The following is a 21592-nucleotide window of genomic DNA, read 5'->3' as shown; positions in this document are numbered from 1 at the left end:
AAAGTGTTCTCTGAAAGGATTTTAACAAAGTTGTGTTCTAATCGAAAGTACTGTCTTTATGCACTTTTGATGATTGCAGGACTCATTATTAAATGTAAATTTATGCTAAAGAACAACCTAAAATATGTGTTCCTTTGATTTTGAATTTTTCCATCAGTTATTGACTGCATCACTTAAAAAACTTAAAATTTATTTATTTATTGTGTGTGTGTGTGTGTGTGTGTGTGTGTGTGTGTACCCACTCATGTGCCATGGTGCTTGTATGGTGGTATGAGGAGAACTTTGGGAGTCATTTCTCTTTCCACATAGATGAAGCAGGTCTCTCCTGTTTCTGCTGCTGTGATGTGTGCTTAAGCCTTAGCTGGCCTAGTGAGCTTCCAGCCTATTCCCCTGTCTCTCCTCCCATGTCATTGAGATTATAAATGCACACCTTCACATTTGGCTTTTTACCTGGGTTCCAGGAATGGAGGTCAGGTGACTGGTCTTGTTCAGCAAGTGATTTTGCCCTTAGGGCTATCTCCCAGCCTGACTGCAGCATTGTTATGTTTGTATTGTCTATACATGTTCTTACACTTTTCTGTAGGGATATAATCTTATTGATTTATGAGTTCTTTATGTATTAAGTTCAATATATAAAAATTGTTTTAATAGTTAAAATTAGCTAATTGAACTACTATATATGTTTCAACTTAAAATTAGCACTTTATATGTTGGCTGCCATCATTTTCTAAGCTTGATTTCTTTGTTCTTTTTTTTCTTTTCATTTTAATTAAAAAAAAATTTTTTTTGGTCTTTTTGAGTCAGGGTCTCCCTGTAGCCCCAGCTGTCCTGGAACTCACTATGTAGACCAGGTTGGCCTTGAACTCACAGAGATCTGCCTGCCTCTGCCTCCCAAGTGTTGGGATTAAAGGCGTGTGCCTCCACCCCCCAGCTCTTTTCATTCTTAAAATTTTACTTATTTATTTATTTGGTGGCAGTTTCTCACTATGTTGCTCTGCTTGGTCTGGAATTTGCTTTGTAGACCAGGCTGTCCTTGGACTCACGTAATCCTCAAGCTTTACATCTAATGTACTAGTAGTATTGGATTGCAAGCAGGTACTACCATGTAGTAATTATAAATTTTTGTGTGATTTTATTTAGAGATTCTTTCCTTTGTAGTCTACTGCTTTCTTCCAGCAAAAGTTCTTCCCACCTCAAAGGAAGATAATATTTTGGTAGTTTCATATTTTTAAATTTAACTTTTAAAATCCTTCCAGAACTTTGTTTTAGTGTATTGTTAAGACAGGAATCTGTTTATGGAATGATGAAGCATTATTTTCAGATTCCTGAGCTAAATCCTTGTTTAAGTTAGTGTTCTATCGTTAAAATCACAAAACAGTGATATGTCCTGGGAACATAGCATCACTGACCTTGGCCTTTCATAAAGTCACTTACGTGCTTTGTTTGGCTGGTATGCTTCAAGGGCCAGAAATAATTTTGTTGATGTTAACTCTGCTTTTATGCTGGAAGTAATAGGATACACCATGCTAGATTTAATTCATGGCTCCTGTTAGCATGAAGTTCTGTCACTCAGAGACCTTTTCTTTATAACCTACATGAACTATATTGCTGTATTAACATAATCATTAGGTAGAAATATTTTTAAAAGCTTTTTTGAATATATTTTATCTTCTTTAGTGTTAATTGGGATTAACACTAATGTTAGAAGCTATATATATATATATGTGTGTGTGTATATATACATCTATATATATTCCTTGCATAAAGATACCAAATGGTTATATTATTTATTTAGCAGTTCTTCAGGCTGGAGTCAAAGTCTTTGTCTATCATAGATGCTTTGTACAGAAATTTTATTGACAGACATTAGAGTTTAAAATTTATCTTAGCCTTCTTGTGAAATAAAAAACTGTAATGCTAAACAAATTCATCTACAGCCTAAATTTATCTTATTTGGTGTAATCATAGCCAGTGGTTTTGATGCTTTTGATTAGATAAAAGGAAAATTGTCCAAGCTATTACTGGGATTACTTTAAGTATCAAGTATTCTAGTGACATGTGGGCAAGTTGTTTTGGTCAGAGAAGAGCCTCAGGCTTTTCTTCTCATCTGGACGCCTCAACCACAGTAGAGAGTGGCTTTGAGAGGCTAAGGAAATACATGTGTCCTTTATTATCTAAACTCTGCCTCTCTGAACTCAAAAACCTGATAATTTTCTCTTTTGAGGGATCTTTTTGAGGCAGGGTCTCCCTTTAGCCCCCGTGGACCTAGAACTCACTATGTAGACAGCTGACCTTGAACTCACAGAGATCAGCCTTCCCTACATCCAACAACATAAAATCCAACACATACCACCAAAACAATAAAAAACACCCACTTATCTGCCTGTCTCTGCCTCCCGAGTGTTGGGATTAAAGGTATGCACCACCATGGCCGGTTGAAAATTTCCTAAATAAATTCTTTATATCTAAATTGGTACCTGTTTCCTGCCTAAAATAATGCAATGAACTATTTCATTTATTTATCTTCATATAAATCAACATGTTTATTTGAAATTTAATGGATTTCAGAACATATTTTAATTGCCAATATTGGAATATGAAGAAAATATTAAACTATTCAATTTAAAGAGCAAATAAAGTTGAGAAAGACAGAATATTTGTATCAGGCCATGCCAGCCCTCCTATTTTATAGGCCACTCAAAGGCTGAGGATGAACTGGAAATGCCTGTTTGAATTCAGAGAGTAAATGATTTCTTCATTCTTTTGGAATTCAGCCAAAGATCTGCCCCTTAACATCTAGGGATTGTGTTCCTACACCTTAGTGTTGGCTGCAAAGAACAGAAACAGAATGGGAGCAGAGGGAGGCCTTTTCCTCTGGACCTGGGCTCCTTGGGGTAGAAGTTAGAATTTCATCAACTACTAGGTAGCTTCAGTTGCCTGAAACAAAGGCATAAATCTATAGGCACTGTGGGGTTGCTTCCCTCATTTCATTTTAGGCGTCTGATTTCATTTTGGGAAGTATGACAAAAATAATTCATGCACTGTATAGATGTTGGGGGATTATCAAGTCTTACCTTCTAATTTTATTTTATTTTATTTTATTTTATTAGTTATTTTATTTTATTTATTTTATTTTTGATCTTTTTGAGACAGGGTCTTCCTGTAGCTCCAGCTGTTCTGGAACTCACTAGTAGACTAGGCTGGCCTTGAACGCACAGAGATTCACCTGCCTCTGCCTCCTGAGTGCTGGGATTAAAGGCATGCACCACCATGCCCGGCTCTAATTTTATTGTTTTTTTTATTATTCATTTATTATTTATTTATTTATTTATTTTGTGTGTGTAGAAGTGTATTGCTTACATATGTGTAAGTGCACCTGTGTCATGCAGCATCTGTGGAGGTCAGAAGAGGGTGTTGGAGCCCCTGGAACTGGAGTTACAGATGGCTATTAGCTGCCATGTGGGTGCTGGGATTCAAACCTGGGTCCCCTGCAAGAGCAGCCAGTGTTCTTAACCACTGAGCCATCTCTCCAGCCCTTACCCCCTAATTTTATAGATAAGAAACATTAGGGAGGACCTATCCTAGTTGATGCAACTCTATAGTGGCAATTAAAACTCCAGCCCTCTTATCCTTGTTTAATTCTTCCACTGTTAAATGATATGAATATAGCTTTTATTTCTATGAAGGCACATCACAGGTTTCTGTGATGACAACTCTACTTAGGCTCCAGAGAAGGTATGGTGTATATAGGAACATTATTGTTACTTTTGACTTTTTGAGATTCTGGTCATTTGAGTGAGAATGTCCTCCATAGGTTCCATCTGTTTGGACAGTTTGTCCCCAGTTGGTGGTGCTGTTTTGGGAGGTCTTAGAAGGTGTGGCCAGGCTGGAGGAAGCATGTCACTGGAGGGGGGCAGGCTTTGAGATTTCTCAAGCCTTACTGGATTTCCAGTTTCTCTCTGCTTCCCCTGCCTGTTTGAAGATATGAGGGCTTAGCCTTCTGCTCCTGCTCTGGCCACCTCACCATGCCTCTCTGCCATGATGAACTCTAATCCCTCCAGAACCTGGAACCATAAGCTCAAATAAACTCTTCTTTCTATAAGTTTCCTTGGTCATGGTGTTTTATCACAGCAACAGAAAAGTAACAAATACAGAGAGAGATTTTCAAAATGTAGCCCAAGCTGTTCTGAAATTCATGATTCTTCTGCCTCAGCCTTTTGAGCACTGGGATTATAGGTCTGTACTACCACACCCAGTCAGGAATGTTGTATTCAAGATAGGTAGTGAGGCAGTGGCTGGGGATCACCTTAGAAGGACTGAGCAATGGTACTATCTACTCTCAACCCAATGGAGCGTTTATGTCAATTTGAGAAATTTGTACCCCTCTCTCTTTTTCTTTCTTGCTTTCTGATTAATAACTGTCATTCAGAATAGTGGCAAATAGTAGCAAAAACAGCATGGTACTGGTATAAGAACAGACATATAGGTCAATAGAATAGAGATCTAAATAAACCCAAACAGCTACAGCCACTTGATTTTTGAAAAGAACACTAAAAATACACACTGGGAAAAAGACCCTCTTTACTTTATGTATTTAGAAAATTATTTTTATTTTATGTGTATGAGTGTTATGTCTGCATATATGTAAGTGCATCCATGTCATGCACAGCCCACAGAGGACAGAAGAGAGCATCAGATCCCCTGAAACTGGAGTTACATGGACTATTGTTAGCCACCATGTGGGTGCTAGGATTGAACCTGGGTCTTCTGCAAGAACAGCCAGTGTTCTTAACTGCTGGGCTGTCTCTCCAGCCCCCCAAAAGAACCTTTTTAACAAATGATGGGAAAACTGGATATCTGCACATAGAATGAAAATAGATCCCTATATCTCACCCAGCATAAAAAAAAATCAACACCAATGGATCAAAGACATTAATTTATGACCTGAAAATCTGAAATTGTTAGAGAAAAAGTAGGAAAGATACTTCTAGATATGTAAGGCATAGGGAAGTACTTTCAATAGAACTCCAGTCAATGAAGAGGAAAGAAGGTCAACAGTTGGCAAATGAAACCTCACGAAATGAGAAATTTTCTGTATATCAAAGGAAACAATTAGTGACAACACAACCTACAGAATGGGAGAAAACTTTGGCTAGCTAGACATCAGACAAATGATTAATGACTAGAATATTAAAACAAATATTAATGACTAGAATATTAATGACTAGAATATTAAAACAAAATATTGAACAAAAAAGACCTAACACGTATATACAGAATATTATACCCAAGCACAAAAGAATATACTTTCTACTCAGAAGTTCATGAAAGTTATTCTAAAATTGATCACATTCTGGGGCACAAAACACATCTGAACAAATACAAAAATATTGAAATAATTCCATGCCTTCTATCAGACCACAGTGCAATAATCAACAGCAAAAGAAGGTCTAGTAAATACAGGAACTCATGGAGATTAAACAACAGACTCCTGAATCATGAATAGGTCAAAGAAGAAATTAAGAAAAAAGTAAAAGTATTCTTGGAACAAAATAAAAATGAGAACACAACACAACAAAACACCTGGGACACTCTAAAACCAGTCCTAAGAGGGAAGTTTATAGCTCTTAGTGCCTACATTAATAAATCAGAAAGAGCACATGAAAATGACTTCACAGTACAACTCAAGACTCTGGAAAGGTAAGAACAAACCAACCCCAAAGCTAGTAGATGAGAAGAAATAACAAAACTCAGAGCAGAAATCAATGAAATAGAAACAAAGAAAACAATTTTAAAAAAATCAGTGAATCTAATAGCTGGTTCTTTGAAAGGTTAAACAAGATAGACCCTTAACCCAGTTAACAAAAACAAAGAGCAAATCCAAATCAACAAAACCAGAGGTGAAAGGGGAATCATTACAACAGATACTAAAAAAAATCCAAAACATTGTAAGGGAATACTTTAAAAATCTGTATTCCATTAAATTTGGAAACCTAAAAGAAATGGTTGAATTTCTAAAATCAAGGCTACCACCAAAGTTAAACCAAGAGGAGATCAACAGCCTAAACAGACCCATAACCAATAGGAAGTTGAAACAGTAATACAAAACCTCCTGACTAAAAAAAAGCCCAGGCCCAGATGGGTTCATAGCAGAATTTTACCAGACATTCAAAGAAATCTACAAACAATACCACTTAAATTATTCAAAAAGATAGAAACAGAGGGAAAACTTCCAAACTCCTATGAAGCCAGTATTACTATAATACCGAAACCAGGTAAAGATACAACAACAACAACAAAAGAAAACTATAGACCCATATCCAATGAACATAGACACAAAGATCCTCAACAAAATACTCTCAAACCACATATAGACACACATCATAAAGACCACCATGATCAAATCAGCTTTATTCCAGGGATGGTTCAACATATATAAGTCAATAAATGTAATAAAACATATAAATGGCCTTAAAGACAAAATTTGCATGGTCATCTCAATAGATGCAGAAAAGGCATTTGACAAAATCCAACCTACATTCATGTTAAAAGTCCTAGAAGGAATTGGTCTGGAAGGAACATACTTCAACATAATTAAAGCTATATACAACAAACCTATAGCCAGTATTATTCTAAATGGAGAAAAACTGGAAGCATTCCCATTAAAATCCTTTTCAATATAGTGCTTGAAACTCTTGCAATAGCAATAAGACAAGAGAAGGAAATTAAAGGATTACGAATTGGAAAAGAAGAGGTCAAATTATCCCTATGTGCAGATGATATTATACATATGGGATCCCAAAAATTCTACTAAAAAACTGTTAGAATTAAAACTTTCAGGAAAGTGACAGGGTACAAACTCAGTAACTTTTCTATATACCGATAACAAGCAATCAGAAAAAGCACTCAAGGAAACCTCCCATTCTCAATAGCCTCAAAAAAAGAAATCAAACATTCCACTCAATAAAGAGCCTAATGAACTTAACAGACATTCTCAAAAGATAAAATGCAAATGTCTGATAAATCTATGAAAAATTGTTCCACTTCACTAGCTAGCAGAGATGTGCAAGTCAAAACTACACTGGGGTTCCATCTCACCCCTGTAGAATGTTAGCCATTAATAAAACAACAGCAAATGCAGGCAAGGGAGTGGAGGAAATGGAACTTATACACTGCTGGTCAGGGTGTAAAGTACTCCAGTGTGGTGATTTGACTGAGAAGCATTCCCCATATTTGAACACTTGGTCCCCAGTTCATGGTGCTGCATGCAGGGGTTTAGGAAGGATGCTCTTACTGGAGGAACAATGTCACTGGGTTCAAAGTTTGAGCTTTTATAACTTTCTTCTACTTCCTGTTTGCTTTCTCCTTCCTGCGTACATTTGAAGATTTGAACTCTCAGCTGTCTGCTCTACCTGCCTGCTGCCATGCTTCCCCTGCCATTATGGACTCTCCCTCTGGAATCATAGGCCCAAATAAACCCTTCCCTCTATAAACCTGTTTTTGTTATGGTGTTTTATCACAGCAATAGAAAAGCAACTAATATATTCAGCTACTATGGAAATTAGTATGGAAGTTGCTCCATTAACTAAAAATAGACTTATCATATGACCCTGCTATAACATAACTCATGGGTATCTGCACAAAGGACTCCAAGTCAATACAGTACTGAGATACTTACACACCAATGTTTATCGCAGCATTGTTTATAATAGCTAAGTTATGAAACCACCTATGTGTTCAACAACAGAAGACCGTATAAGGAAAACATAGATACACAATAGAATTTTTTTCTGTCATAAAGAAGAATGAAATCATGTCATCTGCAGGAAAATGGATGAAACTGTAAATAATCGTATTAAGTAAATTAACTTTATCTCAGAAGACGAATGTTTTGTCTCATTTGCCATTTCTAGATTTTGTGGACACATACAATCATGTGTGTGTATATAACATGAAAGTGGAAGTGAGACTGTGTAGGGAGATAAAGGAGACTGATAGGAGGGGCAGGGAGAAAAGAGGCAGTTGAAGGTATGAACAGATGTGTGTGCTCAGCAGGCATATATATAATATATATATATATATATATATATATATATGCATAAAAATTTTAGAAAGCCTAAAAGAAAAGAACAGGGGTGCACTATTTTTGTTATATCAAAGAAAGGCCACTGGAGAACACATAGGACAAATCAAAGGAATGATCAACTCCAAATGACTTAGGACAATGTTGAATTTTTGTCTGTGGAAACTAAGACAACGCAAATACAGTATTTCCTCAACTTTTTTGAGACAGGGTCTCCCTGTAGCCCCTGGTGGCCTGGAACTTGCTATGGAGAGATCTGCCAGCCTCTGGCTTTAAAATGCTGGGATTAAAGGCTCATACCTGGCCTTTGACTACTTTTTATAGTACATTGAGAGAAACTTATAACTTAATTTTTTAATGGCATGTTAAAATCACCTATAACTTGTATATTTTAGCAAAGTTCTAGAGAGAAACAGATAAAGGAGCCTAAGAGAAGGAAGAATGAAAAAAAAACCAGTAACAATGCCTTCATCCATTTTATGTGTGGTAACAGAATACCAGGGATAGAGTGTTTTATAAAGGACAACTATGTGATTTATACTTAAGGAGTCCCAGGAGACCAAGATTGAGGGACTACACCAGTGAAAACCAACTTTTTCCTTCAGCATTTCAGTGTGAAGGTGCAAGGGGGAAGTAGCACATGGGAGAGAGAGCAGGAGATTGAACTTGCAGCCTGAAGCTCTTTTTTCTCCCTCTAAGATCTTTTATACTCAGTATTGATGTATCTGTGAGAGTGAGCTCTCATGTCTAATCACTTCTCTAGGTCCCACCTCTGCAGGCAAGCTATAGTGGATGGGAAGGAACAGAAACAATATGAATCAGAAGAGCCATGGAGAAGGAGCTCGTGCACAGGACAGTGGGCTTCTTAGAAAAGAACAAATCAGAGGGCTACTTGAGTAGGCGTGTGTGTGAAGGAAATGTGAGGGGTGGAGTGTGGGAAGAGGATAAGCATTAGTTTCCAGGGCAGAAGAAGGAAGAAGGTAACTAAAGAGGAGTGAGCATATTTTCCTTGAAGACCTCTTACTAATTCTCCTGTGTCTTTGCCATTCCTCTCCTGACCTTGCCCTGTGCCTCTTCAGCTAGAAGCCTAGCTCCATCTCTTGCGCCACTGTTCCTTACATGTGGAATTCACAAGCTGATAAGACATCACCAAGAGGCACCTTCAGTGCAGATTAAGTTCAGTTCTGAGACCAGGATTTACCATGTACTTAGGTTCCCATGGTGGCTAATATCATTTTTTTAAAGTTTATTTCCCTGCTGTAATGAATCTTAGCATTGGAAGTCCCACTATAAATATAAATGATATTGGAAAGATTTGAATTGAGTCTTTGAAATAAAACTTTTAAAATGGTTATTTTCTTAATTATATATTAAAGCTGAATTGAGTAAAAATGTCATTTGTCAAGACTGGAATTTTAATCATGTCTCATTTTCTGTTGCATCTTGTAGTGATTTAAAGGGAGTGATAGTGACTCTCAGTGATGATGGTCATCTGCAGTGTTCATATCTGGGGACAGACCCCTCTCTATTCCAAGCTCCAAAAGTCGAATCTAGAGAACTCAACTATGAGGAACTTGATGGAGAATTGAAAGAACTTCAGAAAATCATCAAAGATGTTAAATCACAAGGTATCCCATTTGAAGTTTTTATTATTTAATTTTAGTGTTCATTATAAAATTGACACTGTCTTGTCTATGGATATTGTTTTATACGTTTTAGCTAATTTTCTCTGCTAGGCTGAGTTAAAGATGCCTTGTAGAAAAAGTTACTGCCCTTTAACATACAAGGTCCTTGTGTTGACTTTGTATCTATCTGTGGCTGCTGACAACTAGTTGTACTGAAGATAATACTTCTGTTATTGTGTTTCAGGGACAGCTCTATCAGTTTTAAAACTCTGCTCTACGCAAAACAGAAGTGCTTTGTTGGGTGGTGGCTTCAGAGCATTTGAGCTGATGGCGGTCAGTTATTAGCTTATAATAGCATTGAAAAGGTTTTAATTGCTTCTTTTAAGAGACCAAAGAAGTACATGAATTACTGTTTTGTTACTAAAAATGTAGTACTTTTCAGCTTAGCTGATATAATTTATGCTTAGAGTTAATTAGCCATCCAAATGGAGTGTAGCTTGTGGTACGCTGATTTCTAATGACTCAGAGACTGTTGGTATTTTCAGTTCCCAAGTTTTGAAGAACTCAATATTATCTTACATTGGGACTCAAAAGGGCGTAATTTTATTGTAAATTAAAAGGAGAAACAAAACACCAATCCTGCAGTTCGTTTCAGACATGTGAAAAGCATTACTTAAATCGCCTTTACAGGGTCAGGTAAAAGTATTTTTTTAATGAGAAAAAATATGGAGTATTTTCACATAAAAGAAATGTTAAAACAAGTAGGAATAATAAAAGAAACAGAGCATCAAAAGCCAACCAAAACAACAGAGCCGGTATTAATCCCCATCCAGTCACTTCACCAGATTTATGCATTTTTGAGTCTATATTACCAGGATTATATTCCTCTGGTTCTAAGGAATTGAGATGATATATTTAAAAATGAATATTAAAAGTGAAGTTATTATACTTTGGCTTCACACATTCTTATAGAAGGTTTTGAAAGTAAACCAATGAAGCCGAGTTCTTTAAAGTACTGGTGTCAGCGCTCGTGTCAAATGGAAAGTGGCTAAAACTGGCTGTATCATAGTGCGAAGTACAGGGTTTTTTTTTTTTTTTTAAGTTTTTGATACCAGTATTTTGAAGGATTAATGGAATTATAATCTTTGTCATTTTAGAATGTGTTTGGGGAAGATTGTCATTTTTATGAAACATGAAATTTCACAAGTTCATTAAATAATGTGATTTTCACTCCGAAGGTTTGGTTTTGTGATTTTGCTCCTCCATGAGCAGTGTGCTAATGAATAACATTTGTGTATGAAATTTCTCTGAATCCTTTAGACCTCTTTCTTTCTTTCTTTCTTTCTTTCTTTCTTTCTTTCTTTCTTTCTTTCTTTCTTTCTTTCTTTCTTTCTTTCTTTCTTTCTTTCTTTCTTTCTTTCTTTCTTTCTTTCTTTCTTTCTTTCTTTCTTTCTTTCTTTCTTTCTTTCTTTCTTTCTTTCTTTCTTTCTTTCTTTCTTTCTTTCTTTCTTTCTTTCTTTCTTTCTTTCTTTCTTTCTTTCTTTCTTTCTTTCTTTCTTTCTTTCTCCTCTTTCCTCTTTCTTTCTTTCTTTCTTTCTTTCTTTCTTTCTTTCTTTCTTTCTTTCTTTCTTTCTTTCTTTCTTTCCTTCCTTCCTTCCTTCCTTCCTTCTTTCTTTTCTTTCTTCTTTCTTCTTTCTTCTTTCTTCTTTCTTTCTTTTTTTTGAGACAGGGTCTTCTTGTAGCCCCAGCTAACCTGGAACTTGATATGTAGAAAGTTTGAGGCTGGCCTCAAACTCTCAAACTCACAGAGATCCGCCTGCCTCCCAAGTATGTGCCACCATGCCTGGCTGCTAAACATTATTTCTTGATGTCCACGCCTGAAAGGGAATAGGTTTAGGCTGTTTTACTTGCTATTACCTTGATCCTTTAGTGTATCTGGAAATCACTACTTAAGCCAGCCAACCATAGGCATGGTTGCAAAGTTCCTTATTTGCATAATCCTAAATTTTGGTTACTGTTTGAATGTCCCTGTACTTTTATATTACCATTGTTTGGTTTTATTCTTAAAAATGAAACAAAGAGAAACTTTTAAAATAGAAGATTTTGCCAGGTATGGCAGCACACACCTTTAACCCCAGCAGTCAAGAGACATAGGCAAGCAGATCTCTGTGAGCTCAAGGCTGGCCTGGTCTCTATAGTGGGTTCTAGGCCATCCAGAACTAAGCAGTGAGACCCTGTCTCAAAAAAAAAAAAAACAAAAAAACCAACAAACAATAGAACAACAAATAGATTTTACTATATTTTGTGTCTATATTAGAGAATGCTTAGTATTCTGTTCCTCTATGATACTTTAGTACTAATTTCTGTTTATTAAAATACTTGAATTGTAGAAAATTACCAAGTTATTTCTTTATAGATTATGGAATATCAGAACTCTGAACTTTCGGATGACCTCATTATTAATTTTAATGGCACTTATGTTAGTGCAGTGGCTTTAACTTGCAAAAACATGTTCACAGAGTTATGGGTTATGATCCATACCTAAAGCTTTTTAAAACCTTTTCAAAGAAAGGATTGTAGCAAATTTAAAGCCAATTTAAAGAGTATATTTTGTTGTACACATGGTGTGTATTATCTACTGTAATAAAACTGTTTTTTGAAGCTAATTTTATGTGTGGCAGTTATATGAGAATGCATGTTGTAAGCAAGAAATTTTAGTAATAATTTCTGTGTGGATTGTGAAGCTTTTCAGATTCAGCTGTCTAGTATGAATTTTGCCAGACATTTTTGTTCACAGTAGTCAACCATATTGCCAGTGAGAACTTTCAGAGATGGAGTTTCCATATGATTTAAACATTTGATCACATTCTCTTCCTAAAGTGTGAACAAAGCTGGATATAGCATTTTAAGATAGGTACCCACTGTGTGCCTTCAGGAAAGGAGAGAGAGCTGGCAGATGTTGCAAGATAAATAAGTCTGCATCACCTTTGAAATGTATTTGGGTTAGATAAGTTGATGTTACTACTGAGTACCAGAAACAGCTGAACTTTGTGATTTGTTCAGAATCTCCAAATACACCACCATAAACAGAGTGGACAGTATCTTTCTCATGTAAAAGGCGCCCAGCAATAAGTAGTTCCGGTTGGCTCTGCAATTCCACAGTCATCAGGAATTCTGATTCCTTCTGTGTCGGGGTCATGTATTGGTCCAGGAAGACTTGTGCTGCTGAGCCAGCTCCTTTAAAGAGTTTCCTTAGAAGCCACAGCCCAACAGCTCCTGCTTATATCTCAGTGGCCACTCCAACCTGCAAAAGGCATGAACATAATTTTGTGATTTTTTTGCCAAGTACTTTGTTGTTCAGGATAAAATTGGTTTTCTTTCAGTAAAGAAGTGAAGAATGGTTGTTAAATGACCTACGGGCAGTCTTTGTACTCTCACTAGGGTTAGAATTTCCTTTCTAGATTTTGCAGTATTGGTGGGAATACCTGGTGTCATCTGAGGACAATTTCTCATCATGACCAAGAAAGAAAGAGTTTATTTGGCTTATGGTTTAGAGGGATGAGTTCATTATGGCGGGGGAGGTGTGGTAGGAGGCAGCCTGAGCAGAAAGCTCTGTGCAGGAAGCAGAGCGGAATCTGGAAGTGGGGCAAGGCCATGAACTCTGAAAACTCGCCCCATTGACTTAATTCCTCCAGCTAGGCCGCATCTTCTAAAGGTACCACGACACTTCCCAAACAGCACCACTAACTGACCAAATACTTGAACCTATGGGGAGCACTTTCATTCAAACTACCACAATAGTTATAGCTCGGATGGGTTGTACTAGTTTAGGCCTTTACTAGCATTTTAGGGAGAACGCATTGAAATTCCCAGTACTGGGTTGTCATTGGCTCAGGTCCTATGTATTATCTTTGGAAGAAATTAATTTTTGTTTACAGCATTTCTAGGAAAAAATTAGCACCAAGCTTTTAATTCTATACTCTATTAATTTTCCAACTCATGAGTTATAAAGTTGATTTTTGGTATGTTTTATAGACAAACTTTTATATGTAAACTATATACAGCAGGTTTTACTTTATCATTAGGTATGTTTTTTCTCTTTTTATTGCAGGTGTTTGGCCCATGACTGAAAGAGAAGATGACTTAAAAGTTTCTGCTGTAGTTTCTCCTAACCTTGATTCAGTGTCTGTAGGTATATTTACATACTTTGACTTGTTATCAAAATGTATTGGTTTAAATCCTAGGCTTTTCAATAGGAACATATGAGATAATAGCAAATCTTAGTCTTTGTTCCTTTCTGGATAAAAACATTCTGTCTTTTTAGTGCCAGCAAGGGGCTTCCTGGGTGGGATTTATATTTACAGAAGAAGAGAGAATGGTGAGGGGAAGCAGTGGCCAAGGACCTTGTCCTTTCTTTCTGTACCATATACTTTTAATAATTCTAATCCAGATGAATACTTTGCCCATAACATTTTTTGGGAGGTTTAATGAGATAATGTTTGTGAATAGCTGATATCCACGTTGGGTGATTCATAGACTTCCATACATTGTGGTGGTAGTGATGGCAGTAGGGTAGTGTAAGTACAGTAAGTTGGTACAGAAATTATTTTTCCCTCTGTTAGAATTTACTCTGTTTGGTTGTTGTTGTCGCCATTATTTTTGTCATCATCATCATCATCATTAAATTGCATTTTAATTTTTTAACTTCTCATATCCTCTACTTTTCTTGTTCAATGCTCTGTCTTCAGGGTTTGCCATATATTAGTGCCAGTATCTGTTTGCTCTATAATGGACTAAGATGGAGAAACAGGAGGATGAAAGGGATGATGTTATATTGTTATATTACTCCATATCCTGTTTACCCTTCTGAAAATACTTGTTTGTATGTTATTAATTACATCTCATTGCCTGAGGTGCCCACAAAATCTATTAAGTTTATCTGTGTCTTCCAAAAGTTGATCAGTTTAGTGACTGAACCTGAACATTGTTTGTATTTAGAGTTGATATCAAGCAATTCTGCCTTGGAAATGACTTTGATACTTAGGTATCAGAACACACTGTAACAAGTCGCCATCATGGCTTTCAAAGATTAATTTCAGTATAACCGCTAGTTCAAAGTGTGATAAAAATCATGTTAACATTGCTATGGCGTAGTAAATTAGGTGCACTTAAAAAAGGCAGATTTCTATATGAGAGAGACATTTCACGCAGCTCACTCACAGAGAGGCACTGTTTTAAACATTTGCTGTTTAGCACACACCATTTCTCATTCTACCTGAAGGGTGTAGTGTGAGTAGAACTTTTCTGCTTAGTTAGCTAACAAATGTGCACATGTTTTCTTCCTGTGGAAATGTCTCTCTTTGTTCCCCCTTTGGGCAACTTAGATAATTTTTTATCGGTTCTCTTAAACATAGACTGTTTTCTTTCTGTCTTTGGGAACTTGCTGATCTTTGTAGGACAAGGCCTTATATCATAGTGTTCTATTGTAACATGTCTCCCTGTTGTTAACCTTGGGTGCTCTTTCTTAAGTCGTTTCTTTCCTGCTTCATCTTCCCTGTCTTACTATAATTTTCCTTCTTAAAAATTTTCTTAAGAGTATCATATTTATCCCACTGGAAAACTGTAGCCCAACAATATATGTAGCCGTGGAAGCATGATGTCTTCTTATAGCCAATTCTCCTCCGCTGTAATTTTATGTTCCCCAAACACTGCTGTCCTTGAAATATCTAGACATGAATTGAAAATAACAGGAAACAGGGGAGATTGGTTTTTTTTTCTAGCTCTATGGTTAAACGTGAATTATTTCCTGGATTTTAGGTAGCATAGCCCTGGAGTAAATAGCCTGGATTAATATTTATTTTGAATCATTACTATGGAAGCACTAATCTCTGAAACAGAAGTATATTTTATATTATAATGGAGTCTCTTGTAGATGAAGTAAGCGTTACTATCTCATCTTCCTGACTTTATCAGAGTTCAAAAATGACTTCCTGTGGAGCCAGAAATAGAGTACAAATTCTCTTCATTTTTAATTCTACTGATGCCCAGGACATCATGGTTATCTCTGTTGTTTAGGAGTAGATGGTATTTTTTTTTTTGGTCTTTTTGAGACAGGGTCTCCCTGTAGCCCCAGCTGACCAGGAACTCACTATATAGACCATGCTGGCCTCGAACTCAGAGAGATCTGCCTGCCTCTGCCTCCCAAGTGCTGGTATTAAAGGTGTGCACCACCATGCCCGGAAGATGGTATTTTTTATACATATAAAGTTCAAATAAAATGTATAATGTATTTGATTTATTTATTATACAGAGATACCACAATCTTAATTGTTACACAGTAATCCATATGTGTGTTGTAAGAAAATATGTTACCTTTTGGTTTTGCTCTTTTATAGAGGGAACATTGTCTCCTCTCATTGTATCACATTATAAGGAAATGTTTTCCTTATTCTGTTATACTATGGGTTCTTTAAGAGATAGGGCCAGGCAGCCCACAATGCAATTGTGTGTGTGTGTGTGTGTGTGTGTGTGTGTGTGTGTGTGTGTAAGCACTTCTGTGTTTACTTTCTAGGTTTAATGTCACTTAATATATCATTAGTTATATGACAGGTACAAATTATTAATCTGAATAAAGCATACTTTTCACATAATGTTTATCTGGGAATTACAAGGGGAGATATTTTCCATATAATATAAAGAACAAATTAATAGAATGTATACTTTAAGGAGCTGAATAAATTTGGAAACAGAATAGCTTGATAAAGTAGTGACCTTTTTTCCCTTTTTGAAGGGTGGGTTTTGAATACTAGCTCATGACTTTACACATGAATGTCAAAACTTATGACTTTTCCATATGAAAATTCATAAGGACTCTTTTAGTCTGTCATTAGAGTGGTGAATTCTTTATAGTTAATTCCCTGTTTGACAGTAGAGAATGTCTATTTTACTGAACATGTTCACTCACTGCTGATAATGTTGTAATCACTTTTTCCTACTTTCACTTCTCATTTCTGTATTTACAGCAAGCCGCTAATGTTGAAGTTGGAACCGACTCTGTCCCGTCCATCACAGTGAAGGTATGGTAGCAGGTTTTAGACTGAAATATGCAGACTATTGCATGTTTTATCACCTCTTGTCACTGTTGTTATACTCTAAGTAGTTTATGAATATATAAAATTAATGCATGAACTTTATGGATATTCTTTAGCCTGGAATTGTGACTAGAAAACCTTCGTTGTTATATGCAAATATAAAATTGGTAATTGTATTTATAGAACTATATATACAATACCAAGAAGTGTTATGATTTCCCCATCCCTTATTTAAGGGAATAACCCAATCCAGGCTCGCTTTTATAGAAAAAAGTTTGGATTTTAAGTCTGGTAAAGGAACTATGTCATCACCACCCATAATCAGCTAGTCAGTTGACTATATCATCAAACATAGATTGTGAATGGATTCTGGGGAAGCACATGAATGCTAATAAAATTGTTCTTTCATGAGTGATTATGTGTATATAAAAAGAATTCTCCCAACCGTTTATCTGCTATAACATTAGTGAATTTATTTATAGCAAAAAAATATTAAATGAAGAAGCCATAAAGTGGAGTATGGACAAACTGATGGTCTTGGAAAAACAGAATATGAACTATGTAGATTCAGTTAAGAGTTTCAGTCTTGTTCTTGTAGAATTTCAGAGCCAAAACTCAAATATGGGACCTTCTCAAGACCTTTAAAGTGTGGTAATCAGTCAGCACGTTATTAAGTTGAAAATATTTATCACTGCCCAAACCTTGGAAGCCAGGAAAGATTGTGGATCTTGGCAATTCACTTAGTCAAAACTTGGACAGGACTTTCTATTTTCTCAGATTATAGGCTGCTGTCCTTGGAGATGTTTGACAGGGTGCTAGGCTTTACCAATTGTGTCCACTTACACTGGACCCAGCGGGTGGCCCAAGTGTGGAGATCTTTGGTTGAAGCTGAAGTTGAAAGGAGCCCAATTTCATAACAGTTTCCTAAGCTAATTTTTTTGGATTGTTGCCACTGGAAACAAGGGTGGTCTTTCCCCAGCTTCCCTTCCCCCTATCCAATCACAGACTATCTCATTAATGCCTCTGAGTCTGGAAAGGCATTAGTGGCAAAAAAAAAAAAAAAAATCAAACACTTAAAAAAAATGACTGTGGAGGTACAAGAATGATCTCTACTTTTATGTAGGGAAGTTGCTTTATACTATGTGATATTACTGTTCAGAGATAGTCAGGTAATGTAGTTAAGGAGCTCATCTGAATTTCAAAAAGAAGGCTTGTAACTAAACCTAAACCATAAACATTGCCTATGTACCCCCCCCATCAAAAAGGAGTTGTTGCTCTAAGTCAACATGCCTTTCTCTCCCCCGTAATTTCCTTAGATTTCATGAGTGCCAGCCACCTTAATATGATGGCAAAAGTACTAGAAAATTCTCCTCCATTATCTATACTTGACAGTACTTAAGTCACAACTCTTCTTCTGGTTGCCATTATAAAAGCAGAAGAGTGAATACCACATTCAAGGCTGCACAACATTGGCTGGACTTCCACAGCAGACACGATGACTTCCTGATTCTGTCTGACAGTTTCTATACAAATTTCTGCTATAAATCTCTCCTTATGACCTTTTATAACAACAGCAGCCAAGATATATAACCATGCAAGTTTCCATCATAATAAATCCTGTTAATTGAGAAAATTTTTCCATCTGTTCCAAATGAATGAAGATGTGGCTACCTTGAGTATGTGTGCATGATGCGTGACCATCTGTTCCAGGCAACAGGCAGAGTAGAGTGCCTGTTCCTACCTGCCTTGGAGTCATATTTATATACCTAGGGTAAACATTTAGTATTATATTTCCTAAGAACTATAATTTTTTTGTTAGAATCAGAAAATGGCATGGAAAATTCTCGTATTAACATTTTATATTTTCTCCTTAATATTCTATAATTATTTTCCTCTTAAAATATGAGGTTTATGATTTTGGCAAGTCTTTAATTCTCTTTTTGGCTCAAAAACAACTATTCTTTGTTGCTGTAGTTATTTTTGTCACATCTCTTTGATTTGTGTTTTGAAAGTGCCTAGACGAAATGTTGGATTCAATAAATCTGTGTATAGGAGCTATCATGATTGACTGGTCGTCTAACCCAGATGCTAGCACACTCTTGTAATAATGTCAGGTTGATGTGATTATTGTCTGAGTAGCCATCATTTTGCTAGGCAGAGTTGGAATCTTTGGTCCTTTATGGTTTGCTACTACTTCAGAGAATTCTCTTTTCTTGTTTAAAGTTGAGTCTCACAGGCTGCCCTTGAGGACAGTTTTCAGTTGTCTAACACTTACTGTCTCTGTGGTCTTCGGCATGCTATTTACCTTTTCTGTTTGTTTATTAGTGTTAGTGGTGACTTTTTTTGTTAGTTTTTATTTTTTGAGATAAGGTCTTACTATGTCATCCTGGATGGCTTGGAACTTGCTTTGTAGACCAGGCTGGCCTAGAACTTACAGAGATCTTCCTGCCTCTGCCTCCCAAGTGCTGAGATTAAAGGTGTGCGCCTGCATGGCTGACTATTTAACCATCTCTGAACCTCTAGTTCCAAACTGTGAAATGGAGATCTTTTTTATTTCTAAAGTTATTAGTGACTTAAGTATTGTTTGTTAAAGGCCTGGGCGCCAGATTTTGGCAAACAGCAGCTAAATTATGATTCTCTCACTTTCTATCAGAGTAGCTTTGGGAAAATCACTTAGCTTCTCTGAACCGTGGTATTCCCTTCCTGTAGCATGGCATGTGACAGCACTTATTTTCACACTGTTGTGAAGATATTTAAGATAAGACTCACAGTTTATCAGTATGATTACATGAATATAGAAAGCTCTTACAGCTTTTGACATTATGACATTTATTGACTCTAATTGTATATGTATAATGCTTGCAGGCCAATTGTATATTTTTTTATACTTTATATTCATATAACTGAGGAAAAGGTGAGGTATACCTTTTAGTTAAAAGAAAGTTCAAAATTACATTTCTTAATAAAGACGTATTTGCATTATGTCAATTAATGATGTTATGTGTCTGCCTCATGTAATGGAATCTGATAGTGACTAGATTGAGCTGCTCTACACTAAAGGGAGCACACAAAGGAATAGCTCTCAGTGAATCATTGATCCCTGGTTGTATATAAGAATTAGGGAGATACAAATTCTCCATCCTCGAGTGTGCCTGCAGACGTTCTGATTTAATTGCTGATTGGGCTGTTTGGTTTACCTTGCCAGCCATGTGACATGGAGTCAGCTAACAAAGACTAGTCAAAGAGGCTAGAACTTTTAGGAAGCCAAGTCGAAAGGCAGAAGATATCCAGTGAAAGCCAAGTGTTTCACTTTTTCTTTGATACTCTGTAACTGACATTCTCAGCACTTTAGCCCAGTTAAGATGCCTGTGTGTATGGTTTCTGCTGCAGGGAAACTATTATATCAACCCAGAACTCTTAACTTTTGATTCTCATCAGGGTAGGATTTCTTAGCATCAAAAAATAAGATCACCAGTTTGGAATTTAGCACCTTAGAAATGCAGTTGTTAATACCCCCATTCTTTTCTAGAATTAATTACGTCATATATTTTTGTGATAAGCCACAGAAGAAAATGACAGTGTTTCAGTTTGTATCTAGATTAAGTGTAAATCTATGTGAGAAAATAATAATAAAATAATTATCCTGTGTAAAACAATATATTGATACTAGATGTGATAAATAATCCATAATAGTACATATATACATAGAAAAAGGACAAATTTATTTCCTGATGCAGTCATTCAGTAACCATGAGGGCAGCTTTTTCTTTACTCTGATAGTACATTTTTAACAGCCTTATTGAGACAGCTTACTAACTTCACTGATTTTTAGTATCTTTGTAGAATTAGGCATCCATACCATCATCTGATTCCAGAACCTTTTGTACCCACTAAATAAGTGCCATACCCAGTGGTTGTCATCCTTTGTCTCTGCCATTTTGAGCAACTGCTAATCTACTTATTATTTTTTTTGTAGAGGTGCCCATTCTATACATTTCTAAAAGTTTAACTTTTAAAATATTATATTTACTTTAATTCTTTGAGAATTTCATGCAATATATTTTGGTCATATTAACTCCCCTACTCCTCCCCAGGTTCTCCCAGATCCACTGTTACCCCTAGTTTCGTGTCCTTTCATGTCTTCCCTTTGAAAAAGAACCTGTAGAGTCCAGTTTGTGCTGTCCCTATACTCTTGGGTTTGGGGCCATCCACTGAAGCATGGTTGACCTACCAGGGGGCCACATCCTCAGAGAAAACTCACTCTCCCTCCCCTATTTCTGTTTTTGCTGAATATTGTTTTTTATATAGATATACCACATTTTGCTTGTCTTGAGGGATATTTCAGTGTATTTCTAATCTTTTTGCTACTGTGCATATAGTGCTATGAACATTTGTTCAAATTTTGGCAGAGGTTTATGCTTTCATTTTTCTTGGTATGAAAATGTGAGGTAGTCTGGTAATTCACATTAAACTTTTAGAGACATCTCCAGAGGGGTGCACCATGCTCCTTCCCCACTAGCACTGAATGAAGTTCTAGCTCCACATCCTTCTAACACGTGTGGTCCTTCTCTTCAGTTTAGCCATTTTACTGTGTGTATACTAATGTGTCATTGTGCATTGACACAGCATTGGGCTGTGCTTCCTTAATAGATAAAGATAGTGAACATCCTTGCATGGGCTTATTGCTCATTCCCTTTTCCTAGATAAAATGACTTTTTAAAAAGAGTTTTTATTTTACTTATTTGTGTGTATGTAGGTGTGCACATGACATAGTGTTTGTGTGTGTGGAAGTC

At 36.3% G+C, this 21592-nt stretch overlaps 1 protein-coding gene across 2 annotated transcripts in view; it reads left to right on the top strand.

The window, feature by feature from the left end:
• Positions 1-21592, top strand: part of Bbs9 (Bardet-Biedl syndrome 9) — a 530763-nt gene that overhangs the window by 219392 nt on the left and 289779 nt on the right. For both annotated transcript variants that reach the window (XM_017795755.2, XM_008823689.2), the window contains exons 10-12: positions 9533-9711; positions 13820-13896; positions 16731-16784. In XM_017795755.2, coding sequence (XP_017651244.1) covers positions 9533-9711; positions 13820-13896; positions 16731-16784 — 310 coding nt within the window. The remainder of the gene's footprint in view (positions 1-9532; positions 9712-13819; positions 13897-16730; positions 16785-21592) is intronic.

Source organism: Nannospalax galili, unplaced genomic scaffold (genome assembly GCF_000622305.1).
Source record: "Nannospalax galili isolate Female #2095 unplaced genomic scaffold, S.galili_v1.0 scaffold1149, whole genome shotgun sequence".
Taxonomy (NCBI): domain Eukaryota; kingdom Metazoa; phylum Chordata; class Mammalia; order Rodentia; family Spalacidae; genus Nannospalax; species Nannospalax galili.
This window is presented reverse-complemented; position numbering and strand designations above follow the sequence as displayed.